Here is a 15,501-nt window from a genome sequence, read left to right as displayed (position 1 = left end):
TTAAGGAGTTTCGACGTAGTTTCTGGGTGTCGAGTCAGTATCAGATGCGCATTTCACGTCAAGGTATCACGGCGTCCGCTTGAAAAGGATACTTACGCTGGGAAAATCCCAACCCTGTCACCTATTCGCCCCGTCCACCAATCTTCCTTCTTCTCAGTTCGCTTTAGGATCGTGATGATCTCGCCCTTCTTGAAGCCTAAGTCGCCTTCCTGATCTGGATCAAACGTGTACAGCGCAATGGCTTGATCTTTCCGAAGCGACGAAACGTCGCCAGTCCGCTGCGGGAATACTGGCTTTGGAGCAGTCGGCCGGCTGGGTTTCCGGTCAGAGTAGACGTAATTGTTTTCGTATGCAGTGGTATGGCTCCTGTTACGCCCCATTGTATCGAAGGTCTCGTTAGGGTTCGCGCGGGTGCTGTAGGAACGATTTAGACCACCTGAGGCTGGACGGTCGTACACATCATCCGCCCAGGTATTTGCGCGACGCGTAGGCCGATCGCGATACTCGTAGTCGTCATAATAACCGGTGCGGTCCCGTCTTACACCCTCTCCGTACGCTTCACCTCTGCGGCCTTCCCAAACGACATCATCGTGGTTGTCGTCATAGATCGGAATATCGTTGTACATCGAGTCTCCTGAATACATGTTTGCACGGCCGGAGAAAGCCCGCGAGTTGAGAACACGCATGAGGGGTTCGGCCGCTGGAGGCGGTCTGATTGACCCTCCAAGCAGCTGGCGCGCGGTTACCCTGCTGTTGTAGAGCTTCTCATTGGCATCCTTGCGTTCCACCAACATGCTTCCCTCCAAGCTTACACCAGCGAACAGGCCCTTGGTCTTGGAGTAGGAGAATACAGCCGCGACGCCTCTTGTGCTCGCTGCACCGGCTGCCTCTGCATTTCGTCCAACAGGTCCTGCAGCGATTGAGACGTTCCCACCGAGGGTCAGAGTCCCAACTTGCGAGAAGGTCCGCACGGCGGCCGCATCGTTAAGGATGAAGACAAAATCTGTCAGTTCAAATCCGATTTGCCCTCCAAACCCAGCGCCTGCGGTCGCGATCGCAGAGGGAGCCGACCACGAACCATCTGCGAGACGAGCAACAACGACACCGGACCCGAATCGAGCGGACCCAAGGAAACCGGCCTTGAGCACAGTAAGGATAGCAAGACCCTGCAGAGAGGGGTTAGAACCACGAACGGACGATTATGGATTGTATCCTCTAACCTTTGCTCCAGCAAGAATCTCTGGGGGAATGATCTTATCCGGGCCAAAGGCTTGTCGTGGGTCGACGAAGGAAGCCAGGATCTTGCCAGCCTTCCTACATTCGCCTAATGAGCGCTGTCAGCCGAATGGGTCCTAAGATTGCGGGGAAGCGGACAAGCCGAGGGCGGCACATACTCCTCATAGAAGAGGGCAGCGGATTGTGTATACCGAGAGGCATCTTTCTTGCTCTTGTCGAGGCCCGAGATAACCAGCTGGAGAGGGGAGGTCAAGGACTGGAGAGATGAATGGGGTAGAGGGAAGAGCTGCCGCGATGGAGTAGATAGGCGAACGGAGGTGGGCCTATGACGGCTGATCGCGGCCCTGGGCCAAAATAGGTACGGAAGGATGCCTGTTGCGGCGTAACACTCCGTGAGACACGAAGTTATCCGGAGAATCTTGTCTCCGCTGCCCACAGGATCTGGATGCTATATGAGATAAGCCTACAAAGATGAGTTTGGTGTCGCACGACGCCTGGAGGGACATCATGGAAGAGGGCGGAAGTGTCCCAGTAAGCTAGGCTGAGAGCATGTGGGCGGCGTGGCGCCCAGGCCTAAGAGTGGCTGAGCGACGATCGCTCTCTGAGCTGCAGTTCGTCATCATCGGGGGTGGGACAGCCCGCGAGGGTTAGTCGGGGTTATCAAAGTGCACCAGGCGAAACGAACAAAAGAAGAGAGTAAAGACTGAAAAGGAGAAGAGATTCAGCTCTTCCAAAGTGTTCGGTAGAGATGAATTTATAATTTCATCAATGGACTCCCCTTGGTCCTTGGCTGCCGGCGAGTGTGCACGATGCACGAGCAGTGGTGGATTCCCCAGGCCACAAGGCTGAGTTGGGCCGGGCCCATGTTGTTCCGGCCAGCTCCTACTTGAGGTTAGATCCCTCAAAATAACCCAAGTATCCAGCTATCCCCGGTCCTTTAGGCTCCGGATACGTTTAATGTCCTCTTGATAGTGTCGAGTATGTGTTGGCGGTAGATTGAAGGCAAAGGCGTCTCTTTCGCCTGGTGGCGCAAATGGCTACGGGTTTGTGACAGCAACGTATGCTCTCCGGAAGCTGGCGTACTGATACTCTCCAGTGCGAATCTGCGTGTGCGGGGACGAGGGAACGGGCAAGTCCAGCCTGATCACCTCCCTCGTCAAAGGCGTCTTTGTGACAAACAAAATCCAGCCGATCCTTCCTCAGATCACCATCCCTCCTACCATTGGAACCCCCGAGAATGTAACGACGACGACAGTGGTCGACACCTCGGCCCTGCCGCAGGAACGAGGCAATTTGGCCAGGGAGATACGGAAGTCGAATGTGATTCTACTGGTCTATTCGGATCACTACAGCTATGAAAGAGTAGCCCTGTTCTGGCTGCCATATTTCCGGTCATTGGGGGTCAACGTGCCGGTGGTCTTGTGCGCGAACAAATCGGATCTGGCTGCGGAAGGCAGCGAAGCACAGGTCATCGAAGATGAGATGCTGCCACTGATGGCGGAATTCAAGGAGATCGACTCGTGTATCCGGTCCAGCGCCCGCGAGCACCGCAACGTCAACGAGGCCTTCTTCCTGTGCCAGAAGGCCGTGACCCATCCGATTGCACCCCTATTCGACTCCAAGGAGTCTGTCCTGAAACCTGCCGCTGCTGCTGCCCTGCAGCGCATATTCTACCTCTGTGATAAGGATCGCGACGGATATCTATCAGATAAGGAAATCGAAGACTTCCAGATGAAATGCTTTGGAAAGCCCTTGAGTGAGGATGACCTCATCCACATCAAAGAGACTATCCAAAAGGCACATCCGAACTCTGTTACGCCGCAGGGAATTGACTCCCGTGGGTTCCTGCACTTGAACAAGCTCTATGCGGAGAAAGGACGTCATGAAACGGTGTGGATTATCCTGCGGACATTCCAGTACACGGACAACTTGTCGCTTCAAGAGAGCTTCCTCCATCCGAAGTTCGAAGTGCCTCCGTTCGCATCAGCTGAACTGTCGCCAGAAGGATATCGTTTCTTTGTTGACCTTTTCCTTCTTTCTGACAAAGACAATGATGGGGGCTTGAATGATGCCGAATTGGCTTCCCTGTTTGCCCCTACCCCTGGCTTGCCTAGCTCGTGGGCAGATGGCTCTTTTCCGTCCTCCACGGTACGCAATGAAGCTGGCCATGTTACTTTACAGGGCTGGCTGGCCCAGTGGAGCATGACCACCTTCACGTCTCCAAAGACCACCCTGGAATATCTCGCTTACTTGGGATTCGAATCTTCTGACGGAAGCAATCCATCTACGACAGCAGCTTTGAAGGTTACCCGACCACGAAAGCGTCGACGACGACCCGGTCGTGTGGGACGCAATGTCGTGCTCTGTCATGTACTTGGGGCACCAGGCTCTGGGAAGTCGTCCCTGCTCGACGCTTTCCTGTCGCGCGGGTTCAGCTCAACATACCACCCCACAATCCAACCACGAACGGCGGTCAATACTGTAGAACTGCCCGGTGGGAAACAGTGCTACTTGATATTGGACGAGCTGGGCGAGTTGGAGCCGGCTCTGCTCGAGAACCAAACAAAACTGCTGGACCAGTGCGATGTGGTCGCATACACCTATGATTCCTCCGATCCGGACTCGTTCGCGTACATCCCTGCGCTGCGGGAGAAGTACCCTCATCTGGAGGAGCTTCCGAGCGTTTTCATCGCCCTGAAGGCGGACCTGGACCGGACGACGCAACGAGCGGAGTGCCAGCCGCACGAATACACGGCGCGACTGGGGATGCCGGGTCCGCCGCTGCACGTGAGCGTGACATGGAGCTCAATCCAGGAGCTGTTCGTGCACATCGCTGAGGCTGCGATGGAGCCTAGCACTGCATTCCCGCGGACGGAGGAGGATGTGGAGGGCAAGTGGATGGCCTGGGGGATCGCGTTGGGGGCCGTGGTCTGTGCTGGAGCGGCAGCGGTGGTGATTTGGAGAAGAGTGACTGGGAGCAGTTGATTATAGTTGATGCTTTCGATCTGGGTCATGGATATCCGTGATGATAGTGGTGGCACGTTGTGACTTTTTCTTCCACGCAAGTCACGTACATGCAGATACCCTGAGGAGTTTATGTATGTGGCGGAGCACGTATACACAGGTCTGGGAGGTATAGCGTGGTTGATATAGTTGTATTGTTCCCAGAAAACGTGGTTGAAGACACGTTTATGCTCGGATGCTGTCGTGCCGCGCTTTGCGGGGAAGCCATGTAAGCAGACGATCCTAGTCCGACCGCGGAGCGCAGCACACAGATGAAGCTTGTTCACATCCATCCTTGTCCGTCCGCAGTCCTGGGATGCAGGATGCATACATCATGATCAGGTAGTAGCGGTGTTATGAGCTAGTGCTACCAGTAGAATGTTCTCACTACAGTACCCCCAGTTCTATGGTCTAATTTCCAGGCGAAATACGTGAATCATGACAGGTTGGATATGTAGTCGACAGAGAGTTGTTACCGGCGGGTGCTTGGAGAATAGGCCCGGGGCGCAGGAACAGCGGGGTCGTTGCCTGGCCCGCTTAACCTACCCCGGATTCTCGAACACGAGCCGTTGACTTTCTCGTCTCCACGTCGATGGTCTTTATAGCCTGAGTCCAGCCTCTCGTTCTCTTCTACGGAATACTCTTTCGTTTCTCCTGCTTCCCCCTCCCAGCCCAGCCACTCGATTCCAGGAATCCGTTGCGCGCAGCGTTCCAGCCGTCCAACCGGGCGCCCTGACCATACCCCAGAACCACGCCTCGGACATCGGCCCTCCGCTCTCTTCTCCGTGATGTTTGCTACCTATTTAAACCGCTCGCTTCTCCTGCTGATGCTCCCAGATCTCCAGCTTCGAAGAGACATGCACTGTTGAGATCAGAAAGATTACTGCTTACTACTGGAGCGCCCCAGATCGTGCTCGGGTCGTTCGTCCGGCCCCACAACTACCGAGCGCCCGCATACCGACTGTCAGATAGCGGACTGAGCCAACGCTCGGCGCGTCGGTCGTCCTCGAGGCTTCCAGCTCCTGTACCGTCGTTCCTTGCCTCGTTCTCTATCCCGTTGCGCGCGGCCCCCTTCACCATATATATATGTTAGGTTATATATCTCTCGGAATATACATCCTCTCGAGGTACCTGTGTCTTGCGCATTAGACGATCGGTTATCTGTTCGGCCCGTATCTGCGCACTCGGCGGGCGCCGGTTCGCTCGTTGATGCGCTCTGTTCTGCACCTCCCCCGGTCACGCCACGAGATCTAGCAGCTCAAACAGTTCGCTGCTTGTCGCCGATTTTATCGGCTGTCTGCCGTTCTGGCAGCTTCCTGCGACTAGATTAAAGGCCCGTGTTGCAGCCGCAGCCATGTTGTAAGGGACCCTTCTCTTTCTAGCTCACCACATTCACTATCTACACATCTATCTTTTTATCCAATCAGTGCGCAGCTGTAGACGTGGTATGAATGGGAGAAAGTGAAAATGAAGAGGGAGGTGAAGACGGAAGAGGAGCTCTGCTTGTAAAATGAAAGCTGCGACGATCAAGATAAATTTCTCCACAAGTGATGGTCACAGACAATGTCCCGTTCTCTTTCTTGCTGACCAAGCTGGCGCAGTGTCCTTCCACCACCTCCGCCTCGGTATTCCGTCCCGCTGGCCTACGCAGCGGGCGCATCGAACGGCATGGCGGTGCCCGTTGTCGAGACCAACAATGTCATCAGACATCCCGAAGGCGGTTGTCCGCTGCAAGTGGGAGAAGGTGCGTGCTTTCCATTAGCCCGGTGGTTGGGCCCGGTTAGAGTCCTGGTCCCCAGATTGCATGTCAATGGCTATATCAAGGATCGAAATTACTGATATGAGGACACAACTGCAGGAACGTACGACCTCCAGGATGACCTTCACCTTGCTACCCCTCCTCCGCATCCCTCAGAAGCTCCCATCACGAACCCGAACCCTCTGGCAACCACTCCTTCCCCTCCAACCTCCGGCGTGAAGCTGTCTCTCGTCAGCCTCGGGCCTCGCAGGAAGACCCCGCAGCTCTATAGTGTCCGGCTAGGGAGCGGCGGGATATCGGATCTGAAAAGTATAAAGGAAAATATTCGAGAAGGGAGGTTATCGGATAGTGGGAGCGATTCTTTCCGGAGAAGCAATGGCTCAGCACCTGCGTTTGGTGAAGGCAATCCGGCGCTTGCATCTCCCTCAGGGAAGGACGGTCTGAAACGGCGCAAACCGAAGAACAATATCATCAAGAGCAGCTCCTCCTTCGTCTCGCGGGTCATCATGCATGAATCCGCGACCAAGCGGCTGAGCGAGCGGAATCCGGATGGCCTCTTCGCATTTGCAAACATCAATCGCGCATTTCAGTGGCTGGACCTGAGTTCCAAGTCGAAGGAGGAGCCACTGGCCAAGATCCTTTTCACCAAGGCCCATATGTTGTGCCACGATGTCAACGAGCTGACAAAGACCGCATCCCACATCGATGTAATCATGGGCTCATCGGCCGGCGATATCATCTGGTACGAGCCAATGTCACAAAAGTATGCCCGCATCAACAAGAACGGTGTCGTGAACAATTCCCCCGTGGCTCACATCAAATGGATCCCTGGCTCCGAAAACCTATTTCTGGCCGCACATGCAAATGGGCAATTGGTGGTATATGACAAGGAGAAGGAGGATGCGTTCTTCACCCCGGAACTCAACCAGATTCCAGAGAAGGCGAATGGAAAGCCAAACGCTCGGAAGGCGCTTCAAGTGCTGAAGTCAGTCAATTCGAGAAACCAGAAGAATAACCCAGTCGCAATATGGAGGCTGTCAAACCAGCGCATCAACCAGTTTGCGTTCTCGCCAGATCACAGGCATCTGGCCGTGGTTCTGGAGGATGGGTCATTGCGAGTGATGGATTACTTGAGGGAAGAGTATGTAATGGAAAACAAGCGTGTAAAAAAAAAATTAACCAACTAATTCGTCTCAGGGTAATGGACATCTTCACAAGCTACTACGGCGGCCTGATCTGTGTCTGCTGGTCCCCTGATGGCAAGTACATCGTGACCGGCGGGCAAGATGACCTCGTAACGATCTGGTCCCTTGCAGAACGGAAGATCGTCGCGCGGTGTCAGGGTCATAACTCCTGGGTCTCTGCCGTAGCATTCGATCCTTGGAGGTGCGACGAGCGGACTTACAGGTTTGGCAGCGTCGGTGACGACTGCAGACTGCTGTTGTGGGATTTCAGCGTTGGGATGCTACATCGTCCGAAGGCGGTACGTGAATCCAGATATAGAAACTCATACCTTATCTGAGATGTCTCCCTGCGCCTCACACCGGTTCTGCAACTAATGTGGTTCTTTCTCAACAGCTGCAAGCCACCGCCCGCCAACGGAACAGCATCGTCGTCCCCGGCACGCAGCACCTCAGCCGTCACAGAACGGACAGCACAAGCAATCGGGTACGGTCCAATTCTGACCAGACAGACAAGCCCGAGGATGACTTTGAAGACACAATCATCCACCCCGTCGAGCCTCGAGCACGAACAGCACAGTTGCCGCCTATTATGGTATGTCGTGTGTTCCTTATGGACGACATTTGAACAATGACTGATAGATCTGTTCACATCTAGTCCAAAATTGTCGGTGAAGATCCTATCTGTTGGCTTGGTTTTCAGGAGGACTGCATCATGACCTCCTCGCTGGAAGGTAAGCCAAAAAATAACTTCAGCTTATTTTTCTATTTCTCCATCTTGCTAAGTCATCACGTCACCAGGCCACATCCGCACCTGGAGCCGGCCTCGAGAAGGCGTCAACGAGAATCACGCCAATAACCTCTCCACCGTCACAGGGTTTGGATCTGGGTCTGGATCCGCGACGGAACCGTGATCTTGCACTTGGATCTCGAGCATGGTCATGATTTGGTTCGATATCTATCTGTCTATCTATACCCACATGTTCTGCATTTGACTACGTTACATTGCATTGTATTGCATCATGTCATTTTGTCGTCACGTATTCTCTTTGGCTCTTTCTTTTTGCGAAGCATTTGTCTTCTCTCTTTTGGAGGTGAAGCTGGCCCGATTTCGTTTCTTCTTTTGTCGAGTTAGGCAGGTATCTTTTCTCCGGGAATGGATGTGCTGGGTAGATAGAAACCTGTGTATGTATGTACATGTATGTGCTGTACAGTGTGTAGAGTACAAGCCAAGAAAAAATAAAGAAAGGCAAGTAACTGGGGTTGTCAACATCGTATCGTCTGTATATATATAGATATACCTAGCCTAGTGTCTACGTATATACGAACAGTAGCCCCTCGAATAAAAACAAATAGATAGATAATCCAACCTCACCTTTCCCTTTCCTTCACCTGTTACCTCTATCCCATCTCGTATCAAATCGAACCAGACCAGATCAGTTTGGCCCTTCGGAGTCCTTCCTTTCATGGTTTGGGTCGGTACTTGGACTAGGTATATATCAGTCAAGCAGAGTCTACCTGCATACATAACATAATTTCCTTTTACGTCCTCCTGTGTGGACAGAACTCTTTCATGGAGTATGTCAAATGACCTTCAGGTGCCTTTGAGGTTCACCTGGATCTTCGTATAGTATCCCTTTCGGGGGGGAAGGCGGGGGGAGGGGCATCATCCCCTCCACAACAAAGATAGCCATCGTCCTCCTCCTCAGGTACCCAGGTAGGTAGGTAGTCTCAGTGGCTTTGAAACTGTTCAGAAACCTCGTTCGTCACTAACAAACCATGGCACCGATAGAAGATACAAATTGCCTCGCCACACACGCACCCTCAGCCCCATATTCTAAAAATTCGATACATTCCTATCATACGTTCCAAATCGACAGGAACAGCGCCAAATAGACGGTCTATTTCTGCAATGCGTTCAAATGCGATAAATGTCGGTATGGGCCCGACGTGAAGTTGGTCAAATATGTCTGACTCAAAGAGGAACCTATCAACATCCATCCTTCCGAAACCCACGCTCTGATAATCAGTCGAATTTGAGTTTCTCAAAGACGGGTCCTATGGACCTGTATTCGTCACACCAAGTAGCCCATAAATAAATGATATATCGTTTGTTGGAGTACCTGAAGTCGATAAAGTCCAGATCACTGTGTGAGGAAGGGGGGGGGGGGGGTTGGGTCAGCTAAACGTTTTGTCTTACATGATGTCTACCTATGTACCACGACAATGGGCGGGATTTGAAGGGCCTCACGATTTGATTTCTGTGACGCCATTTTGATGAGGTACTAATCGATTGGTCAGAACTTTTCAACAGAGTGAAATGGAGACTTCAGTGCTTGAAATGTTGGGATTGACAATATCTGGGAGAATACAAGGTAAGTAGGTAGGTGCGCGTGGATAGGTCGTTTTGAGTTCACAAAGAAGTATAAATCAATTTGACCGGAGCTTTAAACGAACTAAAATGGTGACTCGGTGCTGGAAATCTTGGAATTGGCAGTATTTGGGATGAGAAGAGACCGATTCAAAAGAAGAAGAAGAAGAAGAAGTGTGTACAGCGCCTTCTAATATACCTGAGGTCCAGGCGTCCGGCAGAAGGAGGGTCCACATTGCCAACAACTGCGAACTACAGACTCCATTCAGGAGTGAACAGTGACGTGTCCGTCATTGAGGTCTACAGAGTAGGTCCGAGGGGCTCCTGATAGGGCCGTGTGGTAGCGAACTAACCTCAGCTGAAAACCCCTCTAAAATAGAAGCGGCCTGCGATAGCCTCTACTGCATCTTGACACAGTATCTTGCGTCTGATAAGACCAAAATGAGATCAGGGTCCACTGGTCAGAAGTAAATGAACGTCTAAAATTGTCTTATTATTGGACCAGCTCACCGGCCATAATGCAGAATTTAATTCTACTCTGTATACTTGGTAACAGGTTAGGTAAATCGGGCATCGAAATTGCCAGGAGATGGTTTGCACATCGTGTATGGACGAATCAGATGCAGAAAGTGGGGGTTGTACGGTACTAAATAATATTCTAAACTTCTCTTTTTTTTGTCTTTCTTTCAGCTAGCCATGTCCATGTAGCGAAGTCTAAGGGAACATGCGCAAATGCCCACACACTGATATGTGGGCAGTCCATACACGGTACCTACTGTTCGGTCCTCTGGCAGCATCCGGGGACCAGGCAGCCATTCATTAATTGTCGACCTTGGATTTAATCTCAGTCTCAATCTCTTGAGCTAAAAAAAGGGAGTGCCATTATTTCCTTTTGCAAGGTTCCCCATCTTATACCCTCGACTGGGCTTGGTGATAGTGATTCAGTGATGCCATCACACTGTGTAAGGAGCTATTGTTTAGATACTTACAAAGGAGCACGAAATTACTGTACTGTACCTACTGTTTCGATTTCCTCTGCCCTGCAATATATAATGGCATTCCGTCGCTTGTTTCATTATAAAGTGAGTGTACAACTTTATCTGATAATATTTCCAGAGTTCATCTTGGTTGTCGCAAACCACTCTTGGATCTGACAAAGTTGCGGCCTATTCGGTAAGCGTTCGTATTATCCATATCTATAAATATCAAACGCACTCTTTCATTTTCGATCTGCATTTTTGGTTGTGTATCCTGGTCACTATACAATGTGTCACGGTCACCCTTTTCTACGGAGTCAAAATTAGATGCCTGGCCAACTATAAAGAATCCTCGATGGGAGACTAAGGAGATTCCCGAATACGAAGACGAAGATGCCTTCTGTCTTCATATCACTCTTATCGCACTTTAAGATACTGTCGAGAGTGAAAACGTTCACTTAGGCGAGTTAGCCCCTATTATTACTGAGAGACGCAATCGAATGCTTGAAGGGGCCTTCCACTATGTGGCCATTCCGGTGCGATCGATTAAAGATCTGTGTTGTCATTTCAAAGATCAAGATCCAGTTCTTTTACTAAGGAATGGAGGTCTCTAGGTCCTAATGATTTCCTTCATGGGGCCTCAGCATGGACGGATACTCCGTATGCATTTCGATGCTCAGGAACTCATTGTCCAGTAAACCAAGCTCTATAGCTTTGATAATAAAAAAAAGATGCTCCGTTTTCACTTTTCTTTCGCTACCTACTGAACAAGCCTACTGAAGGGTCAGGATCATCCGGTCTCGCACCACCATCGGGCACCACTATCGGAATCAAACTAGAAAGCCGTACTTCCTACACATGCGTGCGAGCACATAGAGCTAGAAATCTGGTAGTTTCTGTAGCCTTGGTCCTTGCAAAGCAAATGGGAGTCAACAAGGAGAGCCCCTGTTATTCCAGTGATTCGAATAGATTTCGAGGGGCTTTGACAACACTAGTCAGGCCTAGTCGACCTCTGGATTTATTCCTCCAGCTTCCCAGATTACTTAGGCATGGCATATAGAAAGGCTTTGAGTGAAATGCGTGCAATTGGGCGGTTGAAATACGTTATCCACGGCGAAATAGATACCGAAATTCTTTTTAGATGAATACTTTGTCCCAGTTCCTGTTAAAAGATTTCCTGTTGGGGGACTATTATTCTCCTCAACTAAATGGTCCGTTGATAGCCCCTTTCAATTACCCATCCGTAATAATCTCAGAAACGTCCCACCACCAGTTCCATTATCAAATCTAACCAGCAAGAGTCTTTGCATATTTAACCAGCTTCTCCAAATTCTGAGGCACAGCACCAGGGAACCCTGCTTGCTGCTTCCCATCCTTCCAGCATATGAAGTATGGCATGGACGTGATTCCAACTGCCTGTGCGATCTCCTGGGCAGAGTCGACCTCCACCTTGTAGAAACCAACCCCCTTGAATTCCTCCGAGTCCGAAAACTTCTCAAACACAGGTGATATCGCCTTGCAGGGACCACACCAGGTGGCCCAGAAGTCAAAGACGGAAGGTTGCGAAGAGTTGGTGATGTTTCTGAATTCTTCAATGCTGCAGGATTGGTCAGCTGCTGCGTGGCTGCAATATGTAGTGGGTCTTGAGAGGGGGAGGGAACGCCTTACGAAGAAACCTCTTTGACTGGCATTTTGGAAGATATAGAGCGGGAAAATAGGTATTTAGGTTTCCAATAGATCAATTGGTCAAAATCTGCAATAAGCTGATGGAAATGACGGAGACTTGGTTGTTTGTATGAAATGTTGTCATGAATTGAGAAAAGAATGCTCTCTGACGTAATTATATAGAGCTCTCGCACAAAAGGCGGGGTTTGCACGCCGAGTCGCCGACAGCTGCAAACTGCGGATCCCACCCGAGATGAAGGATGACAGCCATTCGCTCCAAACAGCTGCGGGTCAAAGCCAAATCCCGAATTCCAGAAGCCCGGAGCAGCATCGCTGGTACCTCAATTGACCGCCGATTATATAAAATCTTTCTCACCACCACACTGGCTCATGACCTCTAAGACGGTTCTCGACATGTGATCGAGCAGATATGTACAGTCGCTAAGTAGAACCATCCTAATACTATGTGAGGTACTTCTCCGCTCAAGGCATACCTGCGGAGTAGTCACCTGTCAGTTCCAGCTCTTCAGAAAGATCAAGCAGATATCCTACTCATCTCCCCCATCTAAACAACTTAAATGTCATGGAATAGGGCTGGAATCAAGTGTAGGTGTCTAAAGAACTTTGTTTTGCTGCCCAGGGACCGATGGAGCCTTACTCATGCGAGTTCCGGGGTAAGTACTGATTTCTACTTGCTTCGATGAATAGAACACTTAGCAGAAGGCTTGTATGATGTATCTCTGTTCTAGGACTACGTCCTGACACCGCTGCTTTGCTCCCTGCGCAAGTTCCGCTCTGAGTCTGAGGACTATGGATTTATTTTTACATGCAATGGACATGACAAGGTTTCGTAACCCACATCTCTTGACTCTTTTTCTTCATCTCGCGGTGGGTTTTTTTTCTGTAAATTGTGAAATAACCGTCATTTGATTCTGCAACATGCAAGCAAGCGCTCTTGAAAGCGGGCCAGGCCAATAGAGAAGTCCAAATACACAAGGTGCCCACTTTCTAAGATTGCTCCTTAGATGCTCTTCCCTCCTCCTCCCCAAGTTGGATTCTCCTCAGAGGCGCCGAACTATATTTTGTTGATGATATGAAAGCCCTCCGCTGGCTGGATTGGAGTAGATATCATCGCACCTGTCTGCAACAAGTGACAGAATGGTGTCAAGGCCACAGCTTGCAGGAGATGCCATACCATCTGCTCCCAACCAAGTCCAGGTGCGTCCACATCCTGCATTAAGCAAGAGACCATGATGTCGTAATTATTAGCGCTATAGTTCCACAGCGGTCACAGGAAAACCCAATAAGGAACAGACAGCATCGATCCTCGAACGAATACAACTATTGGACTGTGACACACCGTTAATCCAAGGAAACCTTTGGGTATATTCAAAAGAGCAGGAACTCACTATCCAAAAGTCCAGAGTGGTCCCAGCATCGAGAACAGAAGTGCTGTCTTCACGACCACGCTGTCTATTGACCATATTCCTGTATATCATCTCCGGCGTTGTCGGATGAAGTCACGAAAGTTCTCGGGAGGCTGCTCTCGTGCAATAGCGTCGAGCCAGCCAAACTTGAAACCTTGACGGGCGGCCTTTCAGCGTAAATCTGTAAGTAATCCGGCTCAAACTTGGCTATATATATCCAAGTTCTGACTGTATTGTGCAAAGAACTTATATTGAAAGTAAACCAGAAGTCCTCCGCCATGCAATCCGTGGCCCATGTGACAGCGTTCTCCACTGTTCCGTTGATCAGGTTCCAAGAACCGTGCATCCAGCCCAACAGCGGGCGACGGAACAGTCTTGCAGGGAGTTGGAAACGACCAAAGTCCTCCGCAATTCTCGTGATCTCAGCCGCTGTCATGAGAGGATTATGCCAGTGATTGCGACCATTATAGAAGATGATCCCCTTTCAACAACAACAACAACAACAACAACAACATCATCATCATCATCATCATCATCAGGGTCTAGGTTCCTGGGAGTGTAGGCACAAAATTGGTGGGCTTTCCTTACCATGCCGACACCTTCCGATCCTCGTTCAATAAAGTCTAGACAAGTCCTCAATGTGAAATCATCCAATTATGTCTCCTCATCGAGGTGCAAGACCCAGTCTTCTGTCATTAGCTCACATTGCCTTCGTTCAACGACTCGTGCCTGATAGCCCGTACAGTGTGTCAACTGGTAAAGAGCTGGGGGAAGAAGTTCAGCCAACCAACCGCTCAGTCATCAACGTTCAGGATAAGGATCCCTTCCATAGGTACTTACAATAAAAAAGCACTACGAATGTCAGAGGGAAAATAATCCAATTGTAATCAAGAACCCTGTACAGTTTATGCGAGCGCTTCTGCAGAAACCAATTGTCAGCCCTTTGGCCGTATACAGTGATGGCCATTGTTAGAATTGGTAGATGCAAGAGTGTATCGGATGGGAATGATGGTGCCACTGTCGCTCTTCGAATTTATATGTATTCAGAAAGAAACCATGAAAGGTCTAATTCCAGTGGGAGCTGCAGCGCACCTGTCCAATTTCCCCCTAGATACATAGATATTTAGTCCACGAAATACAAGTCTACTCTACATGACTTGGACGATTGGATCGGAAGCTTGCCACCATTCAATCTCTAAGAAATGGTGCCCTTGGCCAGGGCTCTGGCAGAAGGATATGTGGAGAAGACAAGGCCCTTGTGTAGGCTCTCTATTTATTCCCTTGCGGATGAAATGTGACACCTCCCCGATCAGTTGAACCCCATGCACGGCCTATATTAATCACAGCTACCTTTATTCTTGGCATCAGATTGAGCACCTCTAAGATTGTTGGAGTTTCCAGAAAATTTTGGGCTTTGGTACCCTATTAGAGTGCCTGATAGGCCCTATAAGAATGAGATATTAGAAAGGATCCTAGCGCCTAAGCCGGTACCCAGGTAAGTGAGCCCCTAGGCCAAAAAACACAGTCACATTTTCGTCCGCAAGGGGATGATAGATGTGGCTTAACTCCATTTGTTTGCTTCCAAGCTTTCAGTTCCAGTCCAATATAGTTCACAAACTAAACATCCCGGCAGTCGTGGCAGCTGGTTTATCAGAGCCGATCACGATCGAGATCTCTGAGATCTTCTCACTCATCGAGTCTCATGTAGCTAAAATTAAGGTCCAGGAGATAGTTAGGTGCAAGTGTTGGGGGCGCACAATCAAACTGCAGAGCATATCGTTCTACATTGTGACTATAATATAGGGATTTTTTTGAACTGTTTCTGGGATGTAGTACCAGGAACAGAGACAGATTTCAATTGACGATTTCTGATGTCGCCAAT

General features: G+C 50.2%; 5 protein-coding genes across 5 annotated transcripts; 2 read left to right on the top strand and 3 right to left on the bottom strand.

Moving 5' to 3' along the window:
• On the bottom strand, positions 1-1,437 carry VTN00DRAFT_4967 (uncharacterized protein; the record flags this gene model as incomplete). Its single annotated transcript, XM_069431447.1, has 4 exons — positions 1-22; positions 97-1,166; positions 1,221-1,324; positions 1,395-1,437. The coding sequence occupies 4 exons, from the start codon at positions 1,435-1,437 to the stop codon at positions 1-3; spliced, it is 1,239 nt and encodes a 412-aa protein (XP_069290482.1).
• An 832-nt stretch (positions 1,438-2,269) lies between these two features.
• Positions 2,270-4,221, top strand: VTN00DRAFT_4966 (uncharacterized protein; the record flags this gene model as incomplete). The annotated part of the gene is made up of 2 exons (XM_069431446.1): positions 2,270-2,279; positions 2,333-4,221. The coding sequence occupies 2 exons, from the start codon at positions 2,270-2,272 to the stop codon at positions 4,219-4,221; spliced, it is 1,899 nt and encodes a 632-aa protein (XP_069290481.1).
• Positions 4,222-5,593: 1,372 nt separating this feature from the next.
• On the top strand, positions 5,594-8,093 carry VTN00DRAFT_4965 (uncharacterized protein; the record flags this gene model as incomplete). The annotated part of the gene is made up of 7 exons (XM_069431445.1): positions 5,594-5,598; positions 5,841-5,983; positions 6,098-7,139; positions 7,196-7,481; positions 7,577-7,774; positions 7,838-7,913; positions 7,981-8,093. The coding sequence occupies 7 exons, from the start codon at positions 5,594-5,596 to the stop codon at positions 8,091-8,093; spliced, it is 1,863 nt and encodes a 620-aa protein (XP_069290480.1).
• Positions 8,094-11,814: 3,721 nt separating this feature from the next.
• VTN00DRAFT_4964 (uncharacterized protein) lies at positions 11,815-12,218 on the bottom strand (the record flags this gene model as incomplete). The annotated part of the gene is made up of 2 exons (XM_069431444.1): positions 11,815-12,124; positions 12,196-12,218. 2 exons carry the CDS (start codon positions 12,216-12,218, stop codon positions 11,815-11,817), a joined length of 333 nt encoding a protein of 110 aa, XP_069290479.1.
• A 1,447-nt stretch (positions 12,219-13,665) lies between these two features.
• VTN00DRAFT_4963 (uncharacterized protein) lies at positions 13,666-14,055 on the bottom strand (the record flags this gene model as incomplete). The annotated part of the gene is made up of 1 exon (XM_069431443.1): positions 13,666-14,055. The coding sequence occupies one exon, from the start codon at positions 14,053-14,055 to the stop codon at positions 13,666-13,668; it is 390 nt and encodes a 129-aa protein (XP_069290478.1).
• Between the last annotated feature and the right edge of the window lie 1,446 nt (positions 14,056-15,501).

This window comes from Thermoascus crustaceus, assembly GCF_041956765.1.
Source record: "Thermoascus crustaceus strain CBS 181.67 unplaced genomic scaffold VTN00scaffold_2, whole genome shotgun sequence".
Taxonomy (NCBI): domain Eukaryota; kingdom Fungi; phylum Ascomycota; class Eurotiomycetes; order Eurotiales; family Thermoascaceae; genus Thermoascus; species Thermoascus crustaceus.
The sequence above is the reverse complement of the archived record's forward strand: the minus strand, read 5'-3'. Positions and strand labels throughout refer to the sequence as shown.